At 41.4% G+C, this 14739-nt stretch overlaps 1 protein-coding gene across 2 annotated transcripts in view; it reads left to right on the plus strand.

Moving 5' to 3' along the window:
• The first annotated feature begins 646 nt into the window (after positions 1 to 646).
• Positions 647 to 14739, plus strand: part of TTC39A (tetratricopeptide repeat domain 39A) — a 47392-nt gene continuing 33299 nt past the window's right edge. The window contains exons 1-2 of one of the 2 annotated variants that reach the window (XM_069788760.1): positions 647 to 921; positions 12266 to 12370. In XM_069788760.1, coding sequence (XP_069644861.1) covers positions 887 to 921; positions 12266 to 12370 — 140 coding nt within the window. In that variant the 5' untranslated portion in view covers positions 647 to 886. Of the gene's footprint in view, positions 922 to 9617; positions 10160 to 12265; positions 12371 to 14739 lie in introns of those variants that run through there. The other variant, XM_069788759.1, reaches the window with a different exon arrangement.

Raw genomic sequence — 14739 nt, forward strand, 5'->3', positions numbered from 1 at the left:
TCTTTTATCTCTTCTGATCTGTTACCCTTGTAACCCTGAAGCTGCATGATTGATATAATAATATATGAATGGCCAAATTAAAACAATTTCTCAGTATTGCGTTTCTATTAGTAATTTCACTGGGTTTAGCCGGTTTTTGACTCTGTACTTATTATTTTGAATAATTTGTTCATCAGCTGATAAATTTGAGAGGTAAGCACTGTTGCGTGTCACTCCTTTTGTACAATTAATTAACTGACCATTGTGTTTTGTGGCAGAGGGCTCCGCCCGGGCAAACACTTCCCTGGAAGCAGGCTCGTGGAGCGCGCAGGCTACTTCGACACTCGGTACGAATTAGATTTTCCTCCTCTTTTTTTTTTTTTTTTTTTTGTTTGTTTTCCTCGGGAGGAATTAAGGACTCTCCTTCCCGCACACTCTCACAAGGCATGCCTTCCCCTCAGCCGTTCCTGCGGCCCGCCTGGGCTCACACCGCAGGCCTCTCTCTTCCCTTCGGTTTAACCCTTCACCCCTGCACCGTCTTCCCCCAGGGAAGCGCCCGACCGTCGCCCACCATCCTGCGCTATTATCCTAACCCAATACCCGCCCCCCCCCCGGGCCGCCCCGCCGCGTTTCTCGCACTGCGGGAGGCCGCGAAGGCGCCCGCTCCCCCTCGCCCAGGGGCGGGCGCTGCCTCAGCCGCTCACCTGTGAGGGCGGGCCCTGGGCCCGGCCCGGCCCGGCCCTGCCCTGCCCGAACATGCGCCGAGGCTCGCCGCTGCCTCCGCTTCACACCATGCGAGGTGGCTGCGGCTGCCGCCCGCGCCGGGGAACAGCAGCGCCGCCAGCCCTCGGCTCCGGCCTCCCCTCCCGCAGCTCCTGGAGCCGGGGACGCCCTTCGCGACGCCTCCATGGACTCCCGCGCGGCCGGCAGCGGCGACGCCCGGTACGGGGCTGAGGCGGGGGACGGGGACGGGCCGCGGCCGTTACCTCAGGCCGCGAGGGGCAGCGGGGTCTTCTCCCGCCCGCAGCCTCCGGCGGGGCCGGCTGGGGCGTCCCCTGGCAGCAGGCGCGGCCTCCCCCGAGGCTCCGGGAACGCTCCGTCCCGGGTGGGAGGAGGGGAACGGCGGCGGCGGGAACAGCCGTCCCGGTGCCGGCCGAAGCCGAGGGTCTGGTGGCAGGAGGCGCCGGTGCCTCCGCGGAGGGGGGTGAGGGCGGGCTCGTTTCCCGGGTAAGCAGCCCGCCGTGGTCCGAAGCCTGTAAATCGAGTTTGGTGCCTCTCCGGATTACTCCCGACCGGCTGTGGGGAGTCGGTGCCTTTGTCGCTTCAGCCCGCCCCGGTCTCGGGGACCCCCGGGCGGCTGCTGCCCCGCTGCAGCCCGGGCCGGGTCCGAGCCGCCGCTCGGCCGCTTCGGCCGCCAAACGGCGCTCGGCTTCGGGCAAACGACTCTCTCCGCATCTGCGTCCGCTTACCGACCCGCAGGCAGCGACTGAAGGGGCAGACGCTGGTTTTTGCACTTTCGGAGCTTTTATTTTTCTTTTTGTTTCTTTTTCCTTAGACAAGTGCATTAGCTTAAGCTAATTACGTGCCTGTGCTGCAGTCTTTCAGTAGTTACATGCAAATAAACTTTCGTGTTCAGAGTGTTGTTTAAGAGCGGTGTCGTGTCTCTGAAGCCCGTGGATGGAAGAGCGTGGAAGACCAAGTCCTTTTCCTCGAGCTCCTGTTTGCGCAGCTTGCAACGCGCCTTGACAGTCAAACGTTGACGTTAATGACTTTGTAACTCAATGCCTTCTTGCTCACCCTTAGGAACAAGCTGCAGGTGGATGACTTTCCTTTCTGCTTTCCACGTGTGCACTCCCACTGCCCCTAAAATACATAAACTTCCATTGTGTGCATGTGAGGGAGTTGTTCCTTCAAAAGCTGAATCAGTGTGCAAATAACATTCTTCCTCGGTGATGGTGGCGTGTTAAATTTTAGACATGGCTAAAAGGCCTGTTTGTGGAATACCCGTTTGACATAAGACTTTTGAAGTAATCTGCTTTATAACCTATGCAGCAGTAGAAACTTCTAAGAGTGCAGTTGTTTGAAAGGGCAGCAAACCATTTCTCTGCTTAGAAGAGTGGTAAAGGGTCCATTCGTGGCTCTTCATGAAGTGTTGGAAGTGGTGTTTTGCTCTCTCTTTGCCTGTATGCTTTCCCTATATCTTAAAGTTGAAAACAGTAAACATCAGCCCAAGACTTTAATTCATCTGCAGAAACCATGATGGAAAACGTTTCCTGAATTTCAGATGATATAAGCTACACAATAGTGCTCATTTTTTGGTGGCCTCTACATTAACATTAGAGTTATTACAGAGAGTGGAGGTGGGTGGTCTTGTGGCACTTAAAGCAGCAAAGTCCTGTAGGATTAGAAAATACAGAGTCTGTTAGCCCTGCTAATGATCCAAAATGACACGTGTATTAGCATTTGTAATAGTCTTATACGGTTTGTTGCCATGTTCTCTCTTGATAACTCTTAAATGGACCAACTTTTTTTTTTTTTTTTTTTTTTTTTTTACTCTCTAGGGTAGGAAGGTGGGCCATATGTTTGCAATAATGATTTTAAATGACATCATTAAACGACTTCCAGGTCTTGTGTTTGCATTGACAATAGTAGCAGCAAAGGCTGAGAGATTGCGACTGTGATTGCATTGCACTTCAGAAAGCTTTGAACGTACAGAAGAATGTTTGCAAAAATGTTCAGAAGCAGGAAGGAGTTTGCTGAATTTTGATAGATAGGGCAGGTTGTCCCAAAAGTCAGGCGGTGTTACTGAAGCTGCTGGAGAACTTGGGGCTGGGTCCTCATTGCCTTTCTGTAGCTCCATCTACTGGAACCAGCTGTCACATTCCAGTGTAGCATTGCACCGGGATGTAGAGTGCTTCAAATGTTTCGGTTACTGTCCTACAAAATGTTGAAAACATATGTATCAGGATTTTTTCAAGTCTTTGGGAAAAAATATTACTATTGCCTTATTGTAGGTCACATTTTACTTAAAATGCTCCTTAAGTCATGCCCTAATTAAGTTCCTAGACAGTGTTTTTGCAGGGCTCAGCTTGTGGTTTCTTAGATTTCAGTTCTATTTTGGGAATAAATTGATGTTATTAGCTCATAGTTGGAGGACACGATGATCTAGTGGACTGGTTAGAACTAAAAACTAAATGCCAGATTTTTGACTAGGAGTGATGGAAATTGACCTTCTTTGCAGATTTTCAGCTTTTGTCTTTGATAATAAAACTTTCAGTCATCTTTTGTGGAAAAAACAACTGTCAGAAGAGAGTTTGGATGTTAGGATGGTCATTCAGGTATACTTGACTTAATGGCATGAATCTCGAATGCAAATCAAATAGAATGCAATACTGAACTTGCGTGTAATTTTATTGTTCTTTCTCTTCGGCTCTAACTAAAATTGTCATCCTGAACTGATGAAATCTCAGTACGTCTGCATCAAATTTTTAAATTTTGACCAGTCCATGTTTCCTGTCAGAAAGGGAAAAAAATGCTAGAAAGATCCCAGTCTGTTCTGATTCTGAGTTCAAAATCAGTCTTGCTTTTTTTTTTTTTTTTATTCTCAGCTAGTTTACCTAGTTGTTTTTGCACTCTGAAATGGAGTGAATAGTAACTGTCTACTTCCTGAAGCCATTGTGCCTAAGAATAACTCTTCAAAATGGCTTTAGGAATACTGAGTGCCAAGAAAACTTGCTACTAGTACTTTTTTTCTGTTTTTGAGTATTGATTCAATAGGCAGGTTCAAGAGAGTTATAAAGGCATATTCAAGTGCTCTGCTTGAATTTTTATTTAATTGGAGAGAAAGTGGCATTGTTATTGGTCAAGGTAGCGTGAAGTATGCTTTGCTGATGACTTCTGAAATATGAAGTCAGTTTGTTGGAAGCTCTCAGGGAAACATAATCTGAAATTTCATGTAAAGCAATGATTAAAGGCAAAGCAACAGTCCCCTATTTGTTAAAGTATTTTGTGTCATTCCTGTATATTTTTTTAATGAGAACCTAAAGTACTGTTCAGCAGTGGAATTGAACCAAAAGCATAATTTTTTGGTGAAGAAAGTTGCAATAAAACATATTACAGAGTAATTTATTTTGAGAATGCTTTGCGTAGATTTAATGAAAAAAAACCCAAACCCAAACCAAACAAAACCAAATACCAAACCAAGAAACTTTTCAGCTCAAATTAAGTACTGCAGAAAAATGCCTTTTGGGCCAAAATATGTATTTCATCCCTTCCACGTTTGTCACCACACTGAAGTCTGAAAGAAGTGAAGTGTAAGTCGGCATAAAAAAGTACAAACCAGACATCACAAAATGCTGAAGTAAGGTGTATAGGTAACTATTTTGTGACCTACCAGTCAGTCTTTATTATTGCTAGATAATGCAGAATCCAACCAAAAGGGAAAATTGTGTAACATCCCTCCCTGAATTCTCACTGAATCTTACTTCAGAAATAATACAGACCTCTACCTTGACCTTGCAGTCCTTACAAAAACAAATCTTATAGGTTTTGTCTGGCTTCTTACCATGAATGTGGCAAATGTGAGCTTATGTTTCGCTTAATGCTTTTTTTGTTTGTTTGCTGTGTACCTAAATGTGCTCAACACATTGCAAGACAATGGTCTAGTGCCGCCCTTGTTGATTTCTCATTAGTTTTAATATGAACAGGATTAGACCTTTTAAAATGGAGAGTAATTATGTCAGAAGTGTAGGTTGACCAGAGGCAGTAAAACCGTGAGAAGTTAGAGGACTTTGCGAAAAGAGCAAATGGGTATTGTAAGGTAGTCTAAAGACCTTAAGACTCTTAAAAAAACAGAAAGGCATGATAGGAGTCACATCTGCCCTTCAAAGTGACAGACTGTGGAGTATTTAAATTGAAAAAGAAGAGCTGTTAAAACTTGCTAAGTATCAATACAGACTGATTTATGATGAAAATTTACTCTTAATTGCAGCAATCCTGTAGATTTCTGTAATACTGGATATATTTGTTTTCTTTTAATTTTGACCCCATGTGAACTAATTTTTTCTTTGTACATTCCAATAGGTTAGTGCAGTCCCAGGACGCTTGGGTTGATAATTCATAATTTGCCAGACTATATTGTGTATATATTTTTTTTCATTCTGTTTGATGCAGGCACTTCTACTAACTGGGAATAATCACCCGCAACGGTGCATTTAGTGCTCTGTGAGCAGTCACGGCAGTACAACACGGAAAGGGAGCTGCAAAAATGACACCAATACTTTTTATTTGTCTGAGCAAACCTATCTTAATGAATTTATTGTGTTGTTTGCCTGTTCAAATACAGGATGAGAACTGTGAACGTAATGCAACCTAGGTTCTGTGTGGCGCAAGTTAAACAGTGGTGGAACCAAGGGGAGAACACAAGTCTACCGATTCCCTGGACTTTGTTCTGCTCGCTTGACTGCTTTGCCACATCCCTTTGTTTTGTGAGCCTTCACTGAAACAGAAGGGCAGAAAGCTTGAGTATCTTTAACGAAAGTCCTCAGGCGTTGCCGAGGCATCAACATCTTGGTGGTTTCAGAGCTGAGTTAACCTCAGAAATAAACTGTGTCATACTCTATGTACAACTTGCAATACTGAGTAAGACCTCCTGAATTGCAGAATTGCATCACTGTTGTGTCTCTCTGCAGAGTATTTGGCGAACATGAATATTGAAACCTTTCCAATTGCTTTGTTGTTAGAAGTAATGGCATTTCTGCAGCACCGAGGAGTGTTAGTCACAGGCCAGAAACATGTTCAAGAACACAAAAAGATAAATGCTGAGGTATTACTAGCTTGGCACATGGAACAGGAAAGGATCTGGTGGAATTAATTTTCTTGCATTAATTTATTTGCTTTCGAATTATGAAGAAATTTCTGTATTGTCTGAAAACTGAATAGTAACAAATTATTGTGAGAACTGCTTACTGGTTGTCCTTTTCATGGTAATGAGAGCGCTGTTCATCCGAGATTATTTCTGATCTCATGTGGTTTTGGAAATGTTTGCAAAAGAGGAAAAGAATTCTTCCCCAGTGATGTGCTTTTTGTTTTCTTTGAATGTAGAGATTTTTTCAGTCTCAGGCTCACAACGTTTGTAATGCAGCGTTGCTCAAAGCGGTCATCTATTTAGAAAAGTAGTAGTCATCAATTTAGGAATGAGCTGGCAAACTTGAAAAGGCTAAAGAAAGTAACGCCAGGTGTATCCTGGTATCGCCTAACATCTCTGTGATTATTCAGCATTATGAGAACAGAAAGTGGTGTCATGGCAAGAATTCCTGTATTCACTGGTGATATTTTTGAAAACATGCAGTGGGAAGGACACCCTGGTGTCAGTGACGGTACTTAACCACACACGGTGGCCTGTGTATCAGCAGGCCAGGTTGTGTTCATATGTTGGAGGTGTCTTTAAATGTTTTTTTTTGTTAAGAACTGAAATGCAGAGCTTAGAAATGTGCTTTGGGATGCTCCTCACGTCTGTGAATGGTTGAAGTGTTAGCACTGAAGGAGCTTTGGTAGCCCGAGTGGCACAGTGTTTGTAGGGACTGATATGGTTTTACTGCTCCTTCCTCTTGGCAAGAAAATGAAGCTGCTTTGGGCATGTGAGACTAATCTCTTTTCAGTTCCATTTCATACTCTGTAAAGAGGTTGTTTATGTTTTTTTTTTTTTCTGACTACATGGCTAGAAGCAACCCTCTCTAAATCTCTTTGTAAAGATAAAGAGAATGTAATGCTAATTGTCGTTTCTCTGTACATACTGACCCCTCCACCATCATAGTGGTAAGATGTGCTGCCACGTATATTCACTATTGGTGCAAGTAGCTTAAAAGAGCTGCAAAAATATGTGTTGGTGCAACCCACTCCTTTCTAGCAGTGCTATGAGTGTTTGTGCTGCCTTTTAATAGCATGAGATTAGCATTATCCATGCAAAAATTGAAACTGTATATGTTACACAGAGAGCCCTTGATATAAAGGGAGTAAAGGAGGCCAAACCACTGTATTGTCCAAATTGTTAAATCTAAAATAAAATCAAGAGCAAATACTTCAAAATTACTTGACATGAAACTTTTGAGCTGAAATTGTAACCCTTCAAGATAAACAGCTGTGTTCTCCCTGCCTTCCATGTAGTAAGGCTGGGTGATGAATGCTTTCTGTTGTGTTGCAGAAGAAATGTTTCAGTGGGTCAGCAGGAGCAGAAGCCAGCTGTACAGTACAGGTAGAGCTATTGCAGCAATCAACCCAGAACCCAGGTTGGTATTCACTAGAGTAGCTTTGTTGATGTTCCTGAATAAAATGAAAGCAGTGTCAGTCATTACTGACCCCAATTGCACTGGTGCTGTTCATGCCCCTGAGATAGAAGACCTCTAGTATGGTTACAGAGATTTTGCCATGAAGTTTCTTTGGGACAGGAGTATAATCTTTCCATTAGATGCTTTTCTCTGGTCTTGCATCTCACTTGCTTTACATGTTTGGGACTAGCCTGTATTTGGGAAAACAGGGTGTGCTTCCACTGCTCCCCACTCCAAGAGTCTTCTGATAATGGAGGGAAGAGAGTCAATCTGAGTCACCAGTATTTCTGTGGTACTTTCTCATCAAGTACTGGCTTAGCCTCAATTGTGCTTGACTCTGTATTTTATTCTCTTCCTCCAGATAAAGTTACCCATGCATACTACCTCAGCTGACTTATGCAGATAATGTAGATTTGGCAGAGAAATGCATCCATATTTTAGGATATGACTGATTTAACTTGCTTTCAGTGTTTCACAATACTGAAGGAGCTCTTGAATTACTATTAAAAGCATTACTATAAAGGCACAAACTTCAGACTTACCTTTTTTTGCCAAGCTCTGATAATTACTTGAGGTCAAATGAGTCAGTAGTTCAGCATTTTGCAGAATACAAGGTTCAAGATCCTTTCTATTATCCAATGAAGAAAACCCAATGACAAATCTTAAAGCATATGCGCTGCAAACTTATAGTAAGAAACCAGTCAACATCATGCACACAGTGAAATAAAATTATGCAGAAATATGGTAACTCCCATGCTCAAAAAAGCCTCCCCTTCCTTTTGACCATGGAAGACATGTTTCTTTACTTTTGAAAATGCTTTACTTTTCATTGATATTGAGGAATTTAGTTTTGCTTACTTCTCTGTAGTCATTTTGTTTGATATTGCTGTTGACATAAAAATGATTTGATGTGTAAGTAAAAAGGGCATTGCCTAGGATGTCCTGATAATTGCGCTTCTGTCTGGAGACAGTGGAGCTACAGTGGAGTAAGGAGATCAGGTCTTACCTTAAGTCACAGGATATACTGTAATTACGATTTGTGAAGCATCCCCAGTCATGGTCTGTGGGGCAGAGAACGATGATTTTATGAATCATAAAACCACATTGAGAACCATATGACTGTCCTTGCAAGACCTGCCACCAAAAACCAGAAAAGGAAAGAAGCTTCTAAAACCGAAGGGGAAATGGCCTGAATTTGGAAATATCTCAGATCTTAATTTTTTAGATTTGTTTTCCTTAGTTAAAAGAAAACATTGATACATGTGGGGAAAGAGAGGCTGCATGCTAAAGGTTGTCTGAGCTTATAATTGTTTCCAGAGAAGTGGTATTCAAATAAAAACCTGCCAACTCAAGTCTTGAAGAACTTGGCAGAAACAGCCAGAGCCTTCATCATACAGACCTTTAGAGACCATTTGGAGAAAGACAGTGTCAGTTAGAAATTGTATAAACAGCTAGTGAAAACGATGAATAATCTTTTCAGAATAGCTCATGATCCTGCCATGGAAGCACTCTGGTTAATTTTAAGTTGTAACCAGTAGTTATTCCCAACTGGGGAAAAAAACAGGTAATGTCTTTTTTCTCCTGCTGTGGCCCAGGTACATAGTGCTGTTACGAACATGTAATGGAGCCATTAATGGGCCAGCCTGTGGATCTATTACAGTAATTTTTATACCAAATGCAGCACAGGCTTTTCCTGTACAGGATGTCATAAAAACAGCAAGAGATTTAATCAGATATTTTAATGTCTTCACAGTATCTTCCTGAAATTATCCTTTGCTTGTTTGTCAATTTTGGGTCTTCCTTCAGCAGTTGATGTCTTCATTATTGGTACTGCTTTGTGTAACAAATAAGACAGTGTAAAGGAGAAGAGACATGTATAATTTTTAACATTAGATGCTCTTGGAGAAACTAACTTACATAAGTAGATCATAGCTGATCAACTGCTACAGTCCAGCTGTTGTAATGGAAGAGGTAACTGCTTTTGCTGCTTGTAGCTGCCCTTCTTATGTACAGGACCAGTACTGCTGACATGCCAGCAAAGTAGTTGGGGAGCATACACGATTTAATTTTGGGCAACATCAGGCAGAGGAGCTCACTCCACAGATTAAATCATTTATGCCAACTTATGTCATTTTGCATGATGTTAAAGAGAGATTTTTACAAATAACGTATAAAGTCTCACTAGCTCCCAAAGTTACAGGAACCAACAAAAAGCAGCGGTTTGGCTGGTGGATTGAAGCCTGTTTTGTGGAGAGTCCTTGCTGGGAAGAAGTATTTTCTTGTCTCTCTGGCCTGTCTGTTTCTCACATTTGCAGCAATTAATGCCTTGATTCTCCTGCGTGTCAGCTGGCCTCATTTGATGCTCCGTTCTGGTTCCTAGGTTTCCAATGTGGTCCAGCGCTGCACGCGGTAATTTTTGTTGTTTCAGATCTGTAATGACAGGGATATTTGACTTTTGCCTAGTTTGTACCGAATGAGAGATAGCTGATGCTGCCGCCAGTTTCAGACAAGCCTGTAGATCAAAGATACGCTGGCAGCTGCCAGCACCTTCTACGTTAGTAGTATCCAGTGATACACGAGCTTCGTGTGCCGTGGACCGGCTTCCACATCGCTCCTTTGCAGGATGTTGTAAGTGAACTGGCGATGCTCGTAACTCTCATTCTGTCATCCGTAAGGACCAATCCGAGAGGACGGCATCGCAGGCAGGCAGGCGCTGCCCTGCCCCGTGCTGGCGGCGTGACTGTCGCTCAGAGCTGGTCAAGTAGCACCAAGTGCTGCTGCTGGATGCTCGTGCCTAAATGCTGAGCGGGCATACAAATGACTATGTCAGAAAACACAAGAGGCTTAGCAGAAAGGTAAGTAGCAGTGCACAGCATTTTCCGTTTGGCTTGGAGGCAGCTCTGATCTTGCTGTTGAAAGCAGGAGAGAATCTGTAGCCCACCGAAGCATGACTAATCAGTTTGCTAAAATGCTTAGCACTCTCTAGTTTAAAGTATTTCTTCTCTCTTGTTAACAGCAACGCATGACGATTTGTAGCATTTTTGTAAGGTGTGTATTGTGTTCAGGTCTTAAGCCCTTTACTTGGGAGCTACATCAAATGTCAGGTTTCCTTGGAGCATGAGGGAAGTGTGCAACTTGTATTTTTGCTGCTGCTGAGGGTGGCACTGTGTTAATAATTCTTATTCCAGAAAAGATGCCAAGTAATTAATATATCTTAATTGTGCTTTGAGCTTCAACGGTGTTTTTTTCTTTGTCACCTTTCTGTTTCAAAGGAATATTTTGAAAAGGTTTATTTGTATTGAGTGGGGTAATTCTCCTGCATGACAAGAAACAAACAAACAAACAGACAACCCAGGTGAAATGTTACTAGTCTAAATATTTCAAAACAGATGAGAATACATTTTATATAGTGTTAAATATGCTGTTTGGTTCAGGGACACAGATTAAAAAAGGCAGATAAGAATTGTGATAAACATAAACAATAATTGGCAAAGTTTTAATTATTACAGTAAGTCAGTCTCAGAATAGTTAGGCAGCTATGATATTGCATATTGTATGAGATGGATGACAAGACTTGGTTAATCAATGTTTGCAAAGCACTTTGAGAGTCTCTTGGGTGCAGAAGGATTTGCAGTGTATCTGAAGTGTGATGACAACAGCCACTATGAACAGTGTCATGTAATGTTTCTCTCAAATTTATAATCCTGTTTGTCATATATATAAAGCATGCTCTTTTTTTCTTTGTAGTCATTATTCTTATAACACAAACAAACCACTGCTGCAGCCAGTGGTTATTACTAATGCTATCTGTTTGTTCTGTGCTCCCCTGTCTTTTCCTTAAGATGATACCAGGACTTTGCTTTCTGTGTTTCCTTTCAGCAGGCTATGTGTTGTGCCATTTTTTAAGGGAGTAACATAGTTTCTAAGTCACAAGACAGATCATATCAGTTAGAGCTGTTCGGAGTCAGGAACATGATGAGGATTTATTTGTATTTTGTTGGGGGAGCTTTTTTGTAAGGCCTTGCATATAACATATTGGTGCAGTATAGCTCTTAGATCATTAGATGCAGATGTTTCAACTGTCCTAACATTGGCCAGGTGACCTTAACTTTGTTAGCGCAAGGCCTTATTGTTTCTTCTGTGGATTTTTTTGTCCAGCAGTTCTGGTGGTGATGAAGTTGGGCCAAACTTTTTCAGCTGGTCTGTATTATCCTGTTGCCAGTAACCCAAAGACCAGCTGAGAAGCCTTGTGACAGGTCAAGCTGACATCTGAGTGTTGTAGAGGAGAAAAGTACAGCTGGAGTAAGCCAGTGAGAATCTTCTGACTTTGAGATGCAGCAGCAGTTTTTTTGTTTGAGTGCAGTAGCACTTTTTAGGGACAGTGATGTTCCCAGGAGCATGCACAATGTGAAATTTTAACCCACCTGCAAGTCTGTAGTGGTCTGCTGTTAGGAACCATACTGAACATGCGCTGAACTAAAGCAGGTGTTCCAGCAGCAGTCGATACAATAATCTGATGCAGTTTGGCAATGTCTCATCCTTAAAGTGACAACATGATCATAACGTCACTAGCCTGTAGTCTCTGTCAGCCTTACACATAGTCAGATGTGTGCTGTCACCCAGTGCTTCTGTGTTCCTTATAGCTGAGCTCATCAAACTGTCACGTTCCCACATGGTAACTTCTGCATGTCTAGGTTCTTATTTACAGTACATGCAGTTTATCTTATTTTCAGAAAGTACAAAACTTAAATTGCTTTCCACATGTCACAGGGTAAGAGCATAGTTAAAAAAAACCAAACAAACCACAAACATAGTGGAAGTCACTTTCATTTTTTGCAATTACTAGAAATGGAATAGCAGATTATACACGGGAATAAGGCTAGATCTGAAGGGCGTTTCAAATGTATGTACTGGTAGAAGGAGAACAGATGTGCTGAGTTTATTATCTCTTCTTCTGGCAGGTCACCTACATCAGACCTCAACATGGCATTGCATGAGTGTATGGCAGCTCTGGATTTATTTCTTAACAACAAATTCTCGGATGCTTTGGCTTCTTTACAAGCAAAGTAAGTTGATTAGTTTTCCTATGTTTATTTTTCTTTGCTTCACCATCTCTTAGGAGAATTGACTAGACAGCTAATTCTCTGTTATTGGTTGATAAGACTGCATGGTTTTCGTTCAAAAGGGGGTGGTAAGTTAATGTGGTAAGTTTGGGGGAAGACAGAATAAGTGCTTTACACTGGGGTGAGTACATAACAAGAATGATCAAAGGTAGCTACAAAAACTACAGAATTGTTGTCCAAAGAAGTAACACCATGAGCTGTAGTACAGTAGAGGAGATTATTGCTCCTGGAAGAATAAAAACCATCTTCTGACACTTTTTTTTTTTTCTCCTTTCCCATATTTTTCTGCATACTGTGAGAATTTGAGAATTTATGGTTTTGTGTCTAAATGAGCAACTGACCATGAATTGCCAGGTTTGAGACACATTACTTTAGGTATGAATTCTTTTTTGTTGTTGTTTTTTTAATAACGACTTGCAGAAACTTTCTCACAGCTTATTTTGCAATTTGGTGTTGTGGTCATGCACTCTGTTTCCTAATTACGTTGAAGCCCAGCATGTAATGAGTGGCCCAGCTGCAAGCAGTGAGGTCATAAAATAGCTTCTAATAATTGTTGTGTCTTTACAATGTCTGTGATTTTTTTCATACCCTGTCCTGAAGTTACCTGTGCTCTTGCCTTGTTGAAATCTATGGTTATTTCACTTCCAGGCCACCCCCTGCCCCCAGTTTGCTCTATTTATTTTTGAGCCATCAGCAATTACATCATGCCTTCTTTCAGGCCACTGGAATATGAAACAAATAAAATTCATAGGTAATGCAGTAGTGTGAGTTTGATATACATCGGGGTAACTATAATGAATACTAGGTATCTGCTTTGCTGAGGTATCAGCTTCAGTCTTTGATGCCAGAATCTGTAGCTTAACCATGTAAGTATACGCTGTGAAAGACATTCATGATAAATTGTAGGCTCAGATGTATTAATAATACTGGTTTTATTCGCAGCAGTGTTGTTTTGTGTTTATATATCATCAGAAGATATCATAAAAATGGTAAGAAGAATAACTGTGTTTTCATTAAATTCTGATAGTAAAGCCCCTGTGCCTCTCTGGAAATGCTTACTTAGTGCTTAGCATAAAATAGGGGGATGTTTTATTGAAGGGGGCTCCAAAGCACTGCAAAAGCTAGTGAGGCTGTGGGTTTGTTTTTTTTTCTCTGTAAATCCATTTTTCTTCTATTGCATATGATTTTCATTCAGCTTTTGTTGGGCCCTGCAGAACATATTTCATGAGCTGATGCTCTGGTTTTTTTACCTGACTGTATTCCACACTGCAAAACCATTTTGAAACTGATTTTTCATGTTAGCCTGTTGTTATGAGGAGGCCCTTATTCCTGTTGCCTTTGGCAGTGAAGGAAATACAGACTTATGATCTTTGCAAGTGTAATGCAGAAACAGGATGCTAAATTTCCCCACAGATGATATCCATTATGAACACGCTCCATCTCTTTAGGGAATCACAAGAGCTGTAGAGTGGGCACATATGGTAATACTGAGTATTTTCTTTAGGAGTCATCAGTTCCTCACTGTTGCCTTTTAGCATGCTGAGATTTGAAATTGGTTTTCACAGTCCATAAACATACTATTTTTGTTTAAAGAAATACTTTTTAGTCTTTACATGCTTGTAAAGAATTTCGTATCATAGATTTTGCAGCTTTACCACTTATGTTGTAGGACATACTCTGTTCTGTATTACATTACTGCACATTCACTAAATTACTCACATTTGGCTTCCACAGTAACTGTATTTTCAACTGATTTGTACCATGTGTAACTGAGAGCAGATTTGGCAATGTATGAGAGTTAAAATCAGAAGATCTTTCCTGGCAGCTTAAAAATAAATAGTTGAGGATGGTGTCTAGACTTCTGTTGAGGTAAGCTCTTTTTTCCTGTTAGAAAAGCAAATCCATCATAAAGAAGAGATCTCATTTCATAAAAAAATTCAGCTCGTGTTTTTGCTTCATGTTACATAACTTTTCTTGTTTCCTCAGCTGCCTTTTAGGTTTTAAACTCAGTTTTCTTTATTATCATTAACCATCATTGTACAATAGTGGGCTCCAATTACCTTGTGGTTTCTGCAGTAAATTTAATTAAATTACTCCTTTATATGGATTATTCACACTAAGTCTAAGACCTCTTAAGAAATTCCTTAAATTCAGGTACCAAACACAGTGTGATTTTCAATATTTAACCTGTTAACTGACAGTGAGTAACACTGAAACTTTCTAGTCACTAGAGTGGGGAAAAAAATGTCATCTTCCTTCTCAACCCCAAGGTACATACGTAAATCGATTAAAAGCTGACTGGATTTTAGTTG

The sequence above is a fragment of the Haliaeetus albicilla genome, chromosome 8 (assembly GCF_947461875.1).
Source record: "Haliaeetus albicilla chromosome 8, bHalAlb1.1, whole genome shotgun sequence".
NCBI classification, from domain to species: Eukaryota; Metazoa; Chordata; class Aves; order Accipitriformes; family Accipitridae; genus Haliaeetus; species Haliaeetus albicilla.